The sequence below is a fragment of the Geotrypetes seraphini genome, chromosome 9, assembly GCF_902459505.1.
Source record: "Geotrypetes seraphini chromosome 9, aGeoSer1.1, whole genome shotgun sequence".
Classification (NCBI taxonomy): domain Eukaryota; kingdom Metazoa; phylum Chordata; class Amphibia; order Gymnophiona; family Dermophiidae; genus Geotrypetes; species Geotrypetes seraphini.
This window is the reverse complement of record NC_047092.1, coordinates 128,454,689-128,470,390: the sequence shown is the minus strand read 5'-3', so window position 1 is coordinate 128,470,390 and position 15,702 is coordinate 128,454,689. Positions and strand designations below refer to the sequence as shown.

The 15,702-nt window shown below is 41.7% G+C and overlaps 1 protein-coding gene across 5 annotated transcripts in view; it reads right to left on the bottom strand.

The window, feature by feature from the left end:
- LOC117366745 (ephrin type-B receptor 1) overlaps window positions 1-15,702 on the bottom strand; it is a 908,513-nt gene that overhangs the window by 98,508 nt on the left and 794,303 nt on the right. For all 5 annotated transcript variants that reach the window (XM_033958536.1, XM_033958537.1, XM_033958538.1 and 2 more), the window contains 2 exons: window positions 987-1,180; window positions 430-585 (listed from right to left, as the gene is read on the bottom strand). In XM_033958536.1, the coding sequence (XP_033814427.1) occupies window positions 430-585; window positions 987-1,180 (350 nt within the window). The remainder of the gene's footprint in view (window positions 1-429; window positions 586-986; window positions 1,181-15,702) is intronic.

Below are 15,702 nucleotides of genomic sequence, written 5' to 3'. Positions count from 1 at the left end.
CAATTTTAGACAAAATGTGACCATTTCTGGGAAAAGGTAACTAAAATAGTAGATACAGAATGTTGAGACTGTCCTATCTTTCATGTCATGGGTTCATAAGCCGTCTCCAAAAGTTACATGTTTGAACTTCTGTAACTTTTTAATTTTGTCACATAAAAGGAAAAGGTTCAGGCTGTTGTATTACAAATTGCTCTGAATTCATTAAAACCTAATTTTTTTTAATTTATGGAGCTTTTTGTCACACTTTTCCCAGAGATGGTCACAGATATCTCCTAGAAGAAAGACATTTAAAATAATAGAAAGTGTTATTTTATATATTAATGTACTTCAGTATTAAGATCTGTGGTATGGCACTTATATCAGTATAGATGTATCGGTCCGGCAATATATACAGCCTGATTGGATGAGAAGCTTGTAAACTGTACTTACTCTGAGGTCATCTGAGTAACAAGCTGAAGGGAAGTGAAGCCAGCAGTGAGGAAGTTGTCTCTGTATTGGCCCATTTTAATAGCGCTTAGCCAGTCATCCACTGAGGTAAAGGTGGTAAAATCTGGGATGGAACGGTCTAACAGTGGCTGGGAAGGCCTATAAACCAAACAAAAATATGCAAAGGTCAAATGAGCAGCTAAAGGCTAGGAAAACACTTATCAAAATGGAAACTAATGTCCAGCAGCAATATTGACCTTCAGTAGTTATCAGCAGTTAGATTCTTCTTTTATAAGCTTTTACAACCCACCCATGTCCATATTAAATGTTTTCTTTAAGCCAGGGGTGTCCAATGTCGGTCCTCGAGGGCCGCAGTCCAGTCGGATTTTCAGGATTTCCCCAATGAATATACATGAGGTCTATTTGCATGCACTGCTTTCATTGTATGCTAATAGATCTCATGCATATTCATTGGGGAAATCCTGAAAACCCGACTGGATTGCAGCCCTCGAGGACCGACATTGGACACCGCTGCTTTAAGCAGATATCATAATACGCACACAGCGGTGATGGTCGCCACAGTCTTGAGGCTTGCAGGATTCCGGATCATCTTGTCCAAAGTGTTGACAATCTCAGCAAAGCGAGGACGGGTATTACGGTCCTTCTGCCAGCAGTCCAGCATCAACTGGTGCAGAGCAGCTGGGCAGTCCATGGGGGGAGGCAATCTGTAATCTTGCTCAATGGCATTGATCACCTGGATTATAAGAGAACAGAGTATTGTTAAGTGTAATATAGAGAATGACACGGTGAAAAAATTGGTCCCCGTCACCGCCCCGTCCCCGTCTCACCATCCTCTGCACCGCCCCGTCACCGCCATTCCCTTCACCGCCCCGTCACCGCCACTGCCACCCCATTCACCGCCCCGTCACCGCCACTGCAACCCCATTCACCGCCCCGTCACCGTCACCGCTGCATACATAAAAGCCTCAAACGGGTACGATTTTATATACTTTTCTTTATTTACGTATAAAGGAAACATTCTTTAAAACTTTAAAACTTTAAAACTTAGTTAAATATTAGTTAATAACTATACAAAAACAAAACACGCAGAGAAAAAATTAATTAATATAAATTCTCAAAACTGACACATTTTGATCACTAAATTTAAAATAGTTATTTTTCATACAGTTTTTCAATCACTAATCTTCCACCACCCCTGGGGCTAGCAATGCAAAAACAAACACGACATGTACTTTAAATGCTTACAATGTTAGCCTATATGGTAAGTAGACGCGGCCGCTGTACCTAATCGCGGCAAAGATCTCCCTGCCGTGATTAGCATAGTGACCGCGGCTACGGCTGCAAGTCTCCCCTCCCCCCAGCGATCACGGCAGGAGGGCACCCAACCCCTCCTGTAGAACCCCCCCAACGGCCCTCCCGACAATCGCAGCAGAAGGGTACCCAACCCCTCCTGCCGGTCCTCCCAATGGCCTCCCCTAAGATCGCCGGCAGGAGGGTACCCAACCCCTCCTGCTGGACCCCCCCCCCCCAACGAACCCTCCCACCCCGGAACCCCCTTAGTCTTACTTTCCAAGTTGGACCGGACGGCTCCTCACACGTATGGCCAGCAGGCTTGCCTCCGTCCAAATGAGGTGGGCCCGCCCCTACCCTGCCCAACCCACAGGATCCTAGGGCCTGATTGGTCTAGGCACCTAAAGCCACTCCCGCTATAGGAGGGGCCTTAGGTGCTTGGGCCAATCAGGCCCTAGGATCCTGTGGGTTAGGCAGGGGAGGGGAGGGGCGGGCCTGCCTCATTTGGACGGAGGCAGGCCTGCTGGCCAGACGAGCGAGGAGCTGTCCGGTCCAACTTGGAAAGTAAGACTAAGGGTGGTGTTTCGGGATGGCGGGGTTTGTTGGGGGAGGGTCCGGCAGGAGGGGTTGGGCACCCTCCTATTGGCGATATAGGGGGCCGTTGGGGGTGCCGGCAGGAGGGGTTGGGCACCCTCCTACCAGTGATCATAAGGGGGCTGTTGGGGAGCTGGCAGGAGGGGTTGGATATCCTCCTGCTGCGATCGTCGGGGGGGCTGTTGGGGTAGGCAGGAGGGGATGGGTACCCTCCTGCCGCGATCGTTGGGGAGGGCTGGTTCTGTCGGCATGAAGGGCTGAGGGCGATCGTCGGGGGGGGGGCGGGTTCTATTGGCAGGAAGGGTTGATCTGACAAATGAGGAGCACGGTGAAACACAGGTAAATTGCGGTTCCTAGAAGGGGGGACATTGGCCTGCGGGGACAAATCTATTCACCGTTTTTGCGGGCGGTGAAAGGATTTGTCCCCGCGTCTGCGGCGATTTGCTAATGAGGTCACCATAACCCGCAGCCAAACCGCAGCCACGCAGTGGTTCGCTGCGGGGATCGCTCCCCGTGTCATTCTCTAGTGTAATATCATTCTATTTGTTCAAATTATAGAGCATAAAAGCCAAACAGCAGCTCCAGCTATCTAAAATTAAAACTAAAAGCATTAAAGATATTTTGCCCGATGTTCATCACTTGGCCAGCCAGGAACAGCCAGCTATGTCTGCTGAATATTCACAGTTAGTGGCTATATTGTATAATAACCACAAATTATTGAGCGCTGACCAGTCAAGTTTAGTGGTTAAATCAGGCCATGTAAATAGTAGGCCTATCTTTGGCCGCTATAAACTTAACCAGCCAGCACTCAGTATTGACTTAGTCAGTTAGGTTATTACTGCTACAAAAAATCCATGGATATTTAAAATGCCAGTTCACTGGAAACAGCCCAGCATTGAATACGTATGTGGGCTCAGTGCCGACTACTGGAGTTAGCTGGCCTGTCTCCTGCAGTCTGACTATTGACTCCAGTTTTATGACAACAGTACTGCAGAAGATGTATATTACGAACAAAACAACAGTGGAGATGTTCAAAAGTTTCAGATGTGCAACTTTATTTCAAAACTCTGCCTAAGAGTGTGATGGCTTGACATGCACATGTTTCGGTCTCTATGGCCTGTCTCAGGAGTCTTGCTGTTAACTTTTTCTACTATGTAGAGTAGCGCATATCCCGCAACTAAAAAGTACACTTACACTTCTTCCTCCGGATTCGCGGGGGATAGGGGCAGAACCGGACCGCTAATGGTGAAATACCGCAAATATCTTCTGGTCCGGCTCTGACCCACCCCCGCATCCCTCTTGCTTTCCCCCCGCATCCCGGCCTTACCTGGTGGTCTAACAGGCTTTCGGGGCAGGAGCGATCTTCCTAAGCTCCTGCCCCGTGCAGATCGCCAATAGGAAATAGCTGCCGTGAGTTCCTGTAGTCTCTCGAGAGTACGACGGGAATTCCCCACAGCCATTTCCTATTGGCGATCTACACGGGGCAGGAGTGTAGAAAGATTGCTCCTGCCCTGAAAGCCCGCTAGACCACCAGGTAAGGCCGGGATGCTGGGGGGAAGGCTAAACTGTGGGGTTTTTTTCTCCCTCCACAAAAAAATCGCAAATATGTGAAATCGTGATTGCCAAAACCACGAATGGGGAGGGGGAAGTGTATAATATTCTTTCATTACTATGCAGAGTGTCGCACAGTGTAAGAAAACATTTCAAAGAAACACTTTTGGATAAGGTTCTCATGAATACCGTCAAGAAGATAAAGCAGTAACAGCAAGGTTCCTGAGGCAGGCTGAAGTGGCCAAAACACATGTGTGTTGAGCCATCGCACTCTTAGGCAGAATTTTGAAATAAGGTTGCACATCAGAAACTTTTGAACATCTCCACAGTTGTTTTCTTCGCATTTGAAGTTGTGGAGACTTTCTTCCCTGTTTTGTTTGTCATGATGTACTGCCATTTGTTTGCCATGGACTGACAAGGAATCTGCTCTCCATGTAAAAGAGGAATTGAAGATTTAATAATAACCTGCCTAGTTTGGCTGAAAGTTTAAATACAAAGCAGGGTCCAAAGCAAAATGAAGAATGAGAGAGATCCCCAAAAAGGCTCCCTGCTGTGCTATTGAAACTGTTTTCAGGTTTCAGGTTTAAAAACTTAATATACTGCCCTAGAATTATACTTTCAGGACAGTTTACATAATAAAATATAAATCAGTCAATGTAGAGTCTTTAATAATGGTATATCGATTTGTTCAATCGATTTGTTAACTAATAATCTACTCAGCTCTGCTTACTCAATCCAGTAACCCTAAAAACTTTATAGCTTTCTCATTCTTTATTATGTAAGATTGTATTGCTGACTTTGATTGTAACCTCTTCGCTGATTGTCCAGCGCCTCTTGCTGTAAACTGCCTCAAACTTATATGGCTTTGGCGGTATATAAGAATAAAATTATTATTATTATTTAATATGATCAAACATTTTCTTGCCAGTTACCAGGAGAACCGCAGTGTTTTGAATCAGCTGCAATCTTTTTAAATTGGTCTTCGTAAGACCTACATTCAGAGAATTGTGAAGGTTAATCTACTAGTGACTAGTGCACGAATCAATTTGACTAGATTATTTGTAATCAAAAAATGTTTAAACTGTCTTATCAACCACAACTGAAAGTAACATGCTTTTGCTACTGAATTAATCTGCTTAACAAATTTCAACAAAGAATCACAATGGAATCTTAAGGTGACAATTTTGTCTTTGAAAGGAATGGGTTTACTGAGTACGTGGGTAGTTCAGATATAACATGGCTCCTGTGCGATAGCCAAAGAGCAGATGACTTATCAAAATAAAAAATAAAAGATATTATGTTTTGCTAACCTCTAACTTGCAATTTAAGTCTGACCTAATCTGACTTCATAAATACTAACAGCTGTATGTCATCAGTAAACAAATGAAATTTCTAGTCCCAACTATCTATAAGAATGGTTAATGGTGTCAAATACAGGTTGAAAAGCATTGGTGAAAAGAGTGAACCTTGGAATACCCCACTGTCTAAAACCCATTTTTCAGACTTACCCTAATTACAGTGAATGAATTGTGTATGATTAGAAAGATAAGATGTGAATCATTGTAACACATTTGAGCTGATGTCAAATGACCACATCAAGTCCAACTTAACATGGGATACAGTGTCAAAAGCAGTAGTCAGATCTAATTGTATCCAAATCGCATCATACCCTTGATCACCCATTACCAAAACATCATCTATAATTGATAACAAAAATGACTCTAATGTGATGATGTTTATAGACAGATTGACATTTGTGTAGAACCTGCCATTTTTCCACAAACTCACTCAATTGTTTCAGGACCACCCTGTCAAGCAGTTTGGTCAAAACAAAAAAATTAGAAATAGGACAATATCCATAATATCCATCACCTGCCATACGAGGCTTGTGTGTCAATGACATCCATCCTACTCAAGGAGGTGGACATTTCCAAATACATTTTCATTCATCTATTTAGAAATGGTTTCTTCCTCAAATGTGTGGCTATTCCTCCCATTTCTTTCTCCCTTTCTGTCATGAACTTGGGTAAAGGGACAGAAAGTAGCAGAGAAAAGTAGTAGTGATGAAGGATGCCCCAGAGGTTCCAGGAGTCACCATTGGCCTCACATCAAAGAATGCTGTCTTTGAAGCTCAACTTAGCCGATTCCTTAAGTTTTATTAGTATTACATTCTTGGCTTATACAGATGTATTAGTATCATCCCACTGGCCTAAATGAGTACTTGCACGATCAAAGGGTCTGATCGTCCAAGTACCCATAACCAAAGCTGGTTTTAGATGTATCTAAAATCAGTTAAGGCCTTTCCCCTGCCTCTAAACACATAGAGCGAAAAGAGGCATTTTTAGAAGAGGGGAAAGGGCGGGAGGTGGGCAGGAGGTGGGCTGACCTAGACATAGTCGTACAGCAGGTATAACCAAAGGTGTAGGCAGGTTGCCTAGTTGGCACTTATACATTTTGACTTAGACCAAGTCTCAGCGGCCCCTGCAACCTGCCTACCTTCTACCGCAACGATCGCGGCATGAGATGGCTCATCTCTCCTGTCGTGATGGCAATCACCCACCCCCTGAACCGTGGCACTTCAGGGTGAGGATCACAGCAAGGCATCTCCCCTGCTGCGATCCTCACCCTGAAGTGCTGCGGTTCAGGGGTGGTGGGCGATCGCTATCGCAGCAGGAGAGATAAGCCATCTCTCCTGCTGCAATTCCCCCCCCCCCCCTCGATCGTATCAGGCAGGAGGAAGCCTAACACCTCCTTCCCCGATGTAGCCCCCACCGCCTGACACAACATGGGAAGGAGGGAGCCCAACCCCTCCTGCACCGGCAACTACCCTACCCCCCGATCAGAAATGGACAGGAGGGAGCCCAACCCCTCCTGTCTCTGCGACTACACTACCTCCCCCCCCCCCGATCGGAAAAAGATAGGAGGGAGCCAAACCCCTCCTGCCCCGGCAACCTACCTATCCCCCACCCCCACTAAGATATGGGCAGGGATTCCAAGCCCTCCTGCCACGATGAAGCCCCCCATGACCACCCCCTGATTGGCCCGCCAAACCCCCCCCACCCCACAACACCCCCCGCCCAATTCCGGTTGGCCCAGGCGTCTAAGGCCCACCTGTGGGCAGGGCTTGAGGTGCCTGGGCCAATCAGGCCCTAAGGCTCGCCATTCTGAGGATGGCAGGCCTGCCAGACAGATGGGCTTGGGACCTGTCCATCCAACTTTTTTTTTAGGTAAAGGGGGGGTGTCAGGGGTGGTGTCACCAGGTGTGGGGGTGTTGTGAGGTTCAGGGGGACTGATTGGGAGTTCGGGGGTGTTAAAGGTAGGAGGGCCTGGGCTTTCTCCTGCCTCAATCGTATCAGGGGGTCTTGGGTTGCTGGGGCAGGAGGGCCTTGGCTCCCTCCTGTCCCTATCGTGTCAGGGGGTCTTGGGTCACTGTGGCAGGAGGGCCTGGGCTCCCTCCTGCCTGATCCAATCGGGGGGGAGAGGGGGGATCATGACAGAAGAAATTTGCTATCTCTCCTGCCGCTATCGTTGCTGGGGGGGGGGGGGGTGGATTCTGTAACCGGTGTTCTTTTTCACAGACACCGGTTACAGAATCCAGCTTTTAGGCAAAGGACTGGTCCCTCCTTTACCTAAAAGCTCTTGTGTTGGGCGTTTGGGACTTAGGCTTTTTTTGTTGTTGTTGATTATATGTTGTTAATGTAGACGTAGTGGTGGTCTGGGCGTTTAAACAGCTGAACGTAGAGGCAGGCCATTATCCAAAAAAAACTCCTTTTGGATGCTTTTTTATGAGAATGGACATTTTCTCTGCTTCTACTTTCAGCGTTTAGGGCCTAGGCCAAAAGGGGACTTAAATGCTTTTTTTATTATTATGCCCCTCTATTTGTTTGACTCGAATGTGCCTTAGAGTCCAGCAACAAAATAGATTAGCATTCCAAGGAGGAAATTCTATGTTTCAGAGCTGGAATCTTGCCACTTGAAAATGTTAAGGATTATACTATTATTTGAAATCCACTCAGTCATGGTAACATTATATAGTCAGTAAGGATACAATGTCAGTCTAGCTATATGCACGCTACACACTTCAATATAATGTTGCTACTGTTTCTTCTACCAAAATATTATACCACAAGAAATTTGTGAAAATATTTCTTAAAATAAATATTGTAAAATACATTTTTGCCCCAAATCCTTCTCTGTACACTGCTTCTGGGTTGCCCTGCACTTCCTCTAACCAGAACTACCAGTGCCACTTCAGAGTACAACAGACACACATTACAATACAAATGAGGCCTCCAGGGACAGAAAAATACCTCCTGTACCTGAATGTATTCAATAGACTTTGGGCTTGTAGGTGGTACTACCATTTTTTGTAAATTACTTATAAGAAATGAATTTAAAAAATATATTGGTACCATTGTTTCCAGTTCAATTTCCCCAATGTTATCCTTATTGTCTTGTTTGTTTGTATACATTTTCCATACATTTTTTTTCCAAGGCAATGAGGATAACATTGGGGAAATTGAACTGGAAACTGAGGCCAAAGAAGAACCAGATATTTTAAAAGAAGCCATAGCAGTAATTAAAGCTTTATCAAAAAACACGTCACTTGGTATCGATAGTATTCCAATTGAATTAATACTCATCTTCTGGAAGTCAGTATGGGGACAGATTAACCTCATACTGGAATCAACAATCCCTTTGACATATGAGGCAATTAAATGTGGAACATTGCTTAATATCAAGCCTCCCATGGATCACTACAAAGGCAGGGATAGGTATGCAAATAATAACGCGCAATTGGAAGAATTACGATCGCCTCAGCTTTCTGTTTTGGTGGGCCAGTTTATGTTTAGGGTACAAATACGAAAAGATGAATGTGGATATGTTGGGGCATAGCAAATTATTTAATTTGGTTTGGGGTCCGTTGACATCCTTTGTTAATTCAACATAGTTGTCTTGGTTTAAATTTTTTGTTTATTTTTATACATATTCAGGACAGAGTGGGTGGGTGGGGAGGGGACATCTTTTTAGTTTATTTCTTGATTAAATTGTTGTTAGGGGGGGAGGGATATTTATTTTCTACATTGATATTAATGGAATTTAAGTACTTATTTTGTTATTAATATCACGTGGATTAAAAACTGGCTGGAGCATAGGAAACAGAGAGAGGGGGTAAATGAACAATACTTGGACTGGAAGAGCATCACCAGTGGGGTGCCGCAGGGCTCGGTGCTTGGACCCGTGCTCTTTAACATCTTTATAAATGATCTGGACATAGGTACGACGAGCGAGGTGATTAAATTTGCGGATGATACGAAGTTATTCAGAGTAGTAAAGATGCAGGGGGATTGCGAAGATCTGCAATGTGACATAATCAAGCTCGAGGAATGGGCATCGACATGGCAGATGAGGTTCAATGTGGATAAGTGTAAAGTGATGCATGTCGGTAACAAAAATCTCATGCACGAATACAGGATGTTTGGGGCGGTACTTGGAGAGACCTCCCAGGAAAGGGACTTGGGAGTTCTGATTGACAAGTCGATGAATCCGTCCACACAATGTGCGGCGGCAGCAAAAAAGGCAAATAGAATGCTAGGAATGATAAAGAAGGGGATCACGAACAGATCAGAGAAGGTTATCATGCCGTTGTACCGGGACATGGTACGCCCTCACCTGGAGTACTGCGTCCGGCACTAGTCGCCGTACATGAAGAAGGACACAGTACTACTCGAAAGGGTCCAGAGAAGAGCGACTAAGATGGTTAAGGGGCTGGAGGAGCTGCCGTACAGCGAAAGATTAGAGAAACTGGGCCTCTTCTCCCTCGAACAGAGGAGATTGAGAGGGGACATGATCGAAACATTCAAGGTACTTAGTAGATAAGGACAGGTTGTTCACCCTCTCCAAGGTAGGGAGAATAAGAGGGCACTCTCTAAAGTTGAAAGGGGATAGATTCCGTACAAATGTAAGGAAATTCTTCTTCACCCAGAGAGTGGTAGAAAGATGGAACGCTCTTCCAGAGGCTGTTATAGGGGAAAACACCCTCCAAGGATTCAAGACAAAGTTAGACAAGTTTCTGCTGAACAAGAACGTGCGCTGGTAGGGCTAGTCTCAATTAGGGTGCTGGTCTTAGACCAGAGGGCCGCCACGTGAGTGGACTGCTGGGCATGATGGACCACTGGTCTGACTCAGCAGTGGCAATTCTTATGTTCTTATGTTCTTATTAGCTTTGAAAATTAATAAAGATTAAAAAAAAATAATAATAAAAGGCTCAGAAGGTGCTATCATGGCCCTCACTCAACTGTGTCAACAGATTTGGAAGGAAAATCATGGTCAACTGATTGGAGATCACTGTTCATACCTAAACCGAAGAAAGGTGACACCAAGGACTGTAACAACTACAAAATGATTGCATTAATTCCACACGCCAGTAAAATATTGCTGAAAACAATACAATGAAGGCTACAATCATACATTGAGCAAGAACTACCCAAAGTAAAGGTCGAAGAACAATTGACATTATTGCCAATGTTAGATGAATATTAGAGAAGAGCAAAGAATACCAAAAACCTTCTGCTTCATCAACTACAGCAAAGCTTTTGACTGTGTGGATCACAATAAACTATGGAGAACTCTAGTGCAAATGGTAATACCTAAACAAATAACTCGTCTGATAAAGAGCCTATATAAAAATCAAGAAGCTGCTGTGAGAACTGAATATGGCAACACTGATTGGTTTCCAATAAAATGTGGCATCAGGCAAGGATGGATCCTGTCACCTTACCTGTTCAACCTGTACAGTGAAACCATCTTCAGAAAAGCAAATTTGGAAGAAGAGAGTGTCAGTTTCAAAGTTTGTGACCAAAATATAAATAATCTGCGTTATGCAGATGATACTCGCTTATCACCAGCAGCAAATAAGACATGTATCTACCGAGAAAAGTCAAAACCAAAAGTCATAACATGGGATTAGAACTGAACATAAATAAGACGAAGATCATGAACATGGAAAATGATGATGATTTTGAGCTTGAAGGTGATAGAATAGAAGTTGTAAAGGATTTCAATCTACTGGGCTCTTCTGTAAATAAAGAAACAATTAGCATATAGGAAATACTCCACAGAATAGCACTTGGTCATTCTTCAATGAAGGCTCTTGACAAAGTATTCAAAGGCAAGGAGATAACACTCCAAACGAAGATCAGAGTTGTCCATGCACTCATTTTCTCAGTGGTCAGTTACGGATGCAAAAGCTGGACACTACAGAAACAAGACAGAAAGAAGATTGACTCATTTGAGTTTTGATGCTGGAGAAGGATTTTAGATGTGCCATGGACCGCCAGAAGAACTAACAAATCAATTCTGGAAGAGATCGAAACGGCTATGTCACTCGAAGCCCAAATAATGAAGTTACGACTGTCTTATTTTGGTCACACCATCTAGAGCGTGCATGGAGAAAAAATAAAACCTCAATAAATCTACAATTATTTAAAGAGCAAATTGCATACTATAAAACAAAGATAAATCAAGCAAAAATGAAATATTATTCTGAGAAAATAATTAAGGCTAAAAATCCATCGAAACTATATAAAATATTAAAAAGAATAACATTCTCAACCAATAAGGAGAAATTAAATGAAACCAATAATACTCTTACAGCCCAAAAATTGGCAGATCACTTCTCAGATAAAATTAAAACAATCAGAAAATCTTTTATACAAAATCAACAAGGTTCATCCGATCATGAGCAGCTTAAATCGGACTCTTTGACTTCCAAATGCTCTAAATTCAAACTTCCGAGTCAAAAAGATATTGAGATGACTTTTAAAACCATTAATATTAAAAGCTCAAAAGCAGATCTTATCCCCCCTTTTATTTTGAAGCAATACTTTCAGATTTTTGGACCATTTATTCATACTCTAATTACCGAAAGTTTGACCCAAAGTATAGTACCAAGAGAATGGAAAAAATCAATTGTACGCCCAATTATTAAAGATCATAATGCAAGTAATACAGATCCAAGTAATTACAGACCCATATCTAATATTCCCTTTCTAGCTAAACTAACGGAAAAGATCGTCTTTAACCAAATCTCTGACTTTGTAGAAAAGACTAATGTTCTCCATCCCAATCAAACGGGTTTTAGAGAACACCACAGTACTGAATTAGCATTAATAGGTTTGACCACATCCATTCATTATTTCCTTGACCACCATCAAACTACTTTATTAATCTCACTTGATCTTTCGGCTGCTTTTGACACAATTGATCATCAACTTCTCATAAACAGACTTCAATCTATTGGGATCACAGATCAAATACTTTCTTGGTTTATTTCCTATTTTACAGACCGCTCTTCCTCTGTTTTTTTCAAAGATTCTAACTCTAAATTCACATCAACTACTTTCGGTGTTCCCCAAGGGTCTATTCTCTCGCCATTATTATTCAATATCTTTCTATCACCATTAATTACATTGTGTCAATCTATAGGTTTCCATGTCTTCTCATATGCAGATGATATTCAGCTTCTACACCCTATAGACACCAACAACATATCTGCCATTCAGGAAATCAGTAAGAAACTCGACCAGGTCTACCAATGGCTGAACACAAATAAACTGGCCCTTAATATAAAAAAGACAAACCTAATGATCTTTCCATGGAAAGAAAACCCGACGTTAATTGCTCCTATTACTATAGATAATGTTCCACTACAGATAGTTAATAACGTAAAAATTCTAGGAGTAATTTTTGATCCTAAATTGAATTTCCACGATCATATTAGCTATATTGTTAAAACGTCTTTCTATAGATTACGACGGATTAGATCTATCTCGAAATTTCTTTGCTCAAAATCATTGAATATTCTCATCCATTCCTTAGTGATAGCCAAACTTGATTACTGTAATGCTCTCTTTAAAGGTATAACATTAACTGAACTTAAACGTTTACAAATTATCCAGAATGTCTCCATAAAACTCATAACTAAATCTAAAAAATTCGATCACGTTACCCCTCTGCTAAAAAACGCTCATTGGCTTCCTGTCATCCATCGAATATCGTATAAACTTTGTCTACTCACATTCAAGACATTACTATATAAGACACCTGCTTTCATTTATAAATTGCTAATACCGTACCAACCAACTAGAACATTAAGATCTATTGATCAAAATTTACTTACGGTTCCCTCATTAAAATTTATAAACACCAGACGACAATTTATATTTTCTGTAACAGCCCCACAAACCTGGAATGCTCTTCCAATTTTTTTACGTAATGAACAAGACTTGGTAAAATTTAAAATACAATTAAAAACATTTTTATTCAATGATGCTTTTAATACTTAATTTAATCATATTCAAATCAATAATTCCAATATTTTTGTACCAATCGTTTTAATGTTTCCCCTTTTGTGTTTCTCCTATGTATTTCTTTTATTTAACAAATGTATTTCATAAACCCCTCTTTCCCAATGTAATGTAGTTTATATTAATCATTGTAAGTATTTAAAGTCTGTATTGTATGTTTTCTTTTAATTATTTTTTATTATGTACATCGCTTTGAATTAGATAAAGCGATTAATCAAGAAAATAATAAACTTTGAAACTTTGAAGAGAGAGATCACTGGAAAAGGATATCATGTTTGGGAAAATCAAAGGAACCAAGCAAAGAGGGCAACTTGCAATCAGATGGCTGGACACATTGAAAACAACCATGGGGATTACACTAGAGGACCTTTCCAGACTAGCACAAAACTGATTTATTTTTAGATCTGCAATTCATCAAGTCGCTAGGACTCAAACAAGATCCGATGGCACCTAACAACAACAACCATCAACGTCCATCATTCCTGGTATCCCCTGCCAGTTTAAAATTTTTTGGGGGGAGGGGGTAGCAAAAACTAGGGGATTAAGGAGGTGACTTCCCTTAATCCCTCCAGTGGACAGATGCTCAATCAGAGCACCTCTCTGTATCCTGGATGTGTTGTGTGCCAAGTCTACATATCAACATCCATCTTTTTGCACATAGATGTCTTTTTTTTCTTCTGAAATCAAAATTGGAAGTCCATATTTTGGTCCCTGCTTAGTCCCAGTCAAAACACATCCAGACCATATTCCCTTGCCAAAAGGATGTACTGTACTTCACTTTTAGATGTCTGTATCCCAGTTTTATAAACCTGGGATTTCGGTGCCCATGCAATATGAATGCCTAAATGCTGGTTTTTAGACAGCCCAAATCCATGCCTATTTGCTGGTAAGCACCTCGATGTAGATGTCTACCTCAACATAGTAGGTGCCTACCAGCTAATTAATCTTTTAAATCATTTTTAATTGTTTTTAATAGCTCTATCAATTATTAGCGTCAATTAAGCAAAAATTAAGTTAGCTGGACACGCCAATGCTATTTGCCTTCTTTATATGTAGAATTGCCTTTAACATGCTTCATTGTATGTTTGACTTTTCTGTGCAACACCTTTGAATTGGCTTTTTTTGTATCTCAAATTGTTTAATATGACAAAGTAAAAAAATATATAAAAATCATTGTGCTTTGGGAGATAATTCAGCATTTACAGGATGCATAATTTAGAGGTAGGCAATCTAAAAAAAAAAAAAAAAGAGAGGCCCAGACATAGTTAAAGCAGTCCTGAGCAGAGCTAGCAATCCAAAAAGTGCTTTGAATGTTGAGCCAATCTCACTGTCTGATACACTGAACACTTGCTTGTATAATTGTAACTTACAATAATAACCAGGGTACACTAGAAAGCAGAGACAGCCATCTCTCTTCCCCTGAGGACACATAGGGCACAGACACAAAATCTCAGTTCAAAGCTAAGCCTTGTTGAAGTTAATTATTCCAATTCAGAAAGGTTCCGACCAGCCCTTCTGATCACTGGTGGAAAGAAAAAGATTCAGAGCAATGCTGCAGGCAGTGAAAGTAGCAGGGCAGTTGGAGGTTAATCAGAGCTGTGGAGTTTCAAGATGATTGTTCTTTGTCTCTGCGGAAAGCTCCTTCCCTCATTACATCTGTCGATCACGGCATTATAGTGGAACTTACCAAATCTCTGTTTCTGGCTGACAAACCCCTGAACATGTTCAAAGCCTCCTCAGGTCCAATTACCTCCCAACCCACTAGCTGTTCTTTCCAATTTTCTTTCTTTATACCTATTCTATTTCTTTTCAGTCTAATCCATCTTTTAAATCTGACACAGAAACAGCTACAGTGTTTTCACAATAGCACAGGCAGATGCTGGAAGAACTTGAAGTGCCACCACACTCAAGAATGCTACATCATTTGCTAAAGTGACATTCACAGAGCCTTCCCCAATCATTACTACAAGTCAATGGCATTCCAGTGTTCCTTAAAGTAACTCACTGGACTGGAATGGCTGATAAAATCTCCACAAGAGGAACAGTATTTAGAGTTCTAGTAATTTTACCATTTTTTAAGCCCTATCATTTAGGCTACCCTTTTAGAAACAAGCACAACAGTCAAAACTGAAGACTAATATAAAGCAGAGTTCTTGCTCATATCGCAATACCGCTCTCAGAGACCTGTAAAGGTTAAACACAGCTGTGTTCTAAAACCACTTTGACAGGTGATAGGTATCATTCATTGAGCCGGTATGTATATATTGTATATTTTTTTGTGCATATTACTGCAACCAACTATACAGCTCCTATAAAGTGCAACGAGTAATAAATATTTAAAACGTATATGAAAAATATGTATCAAAAAAATTTTTTACTTAGACATTGCACTTATCTCATAAAAGCTGGTTCGTAGTTAAGCCATTCGTTAACTACGAACCAGCTTTTATGA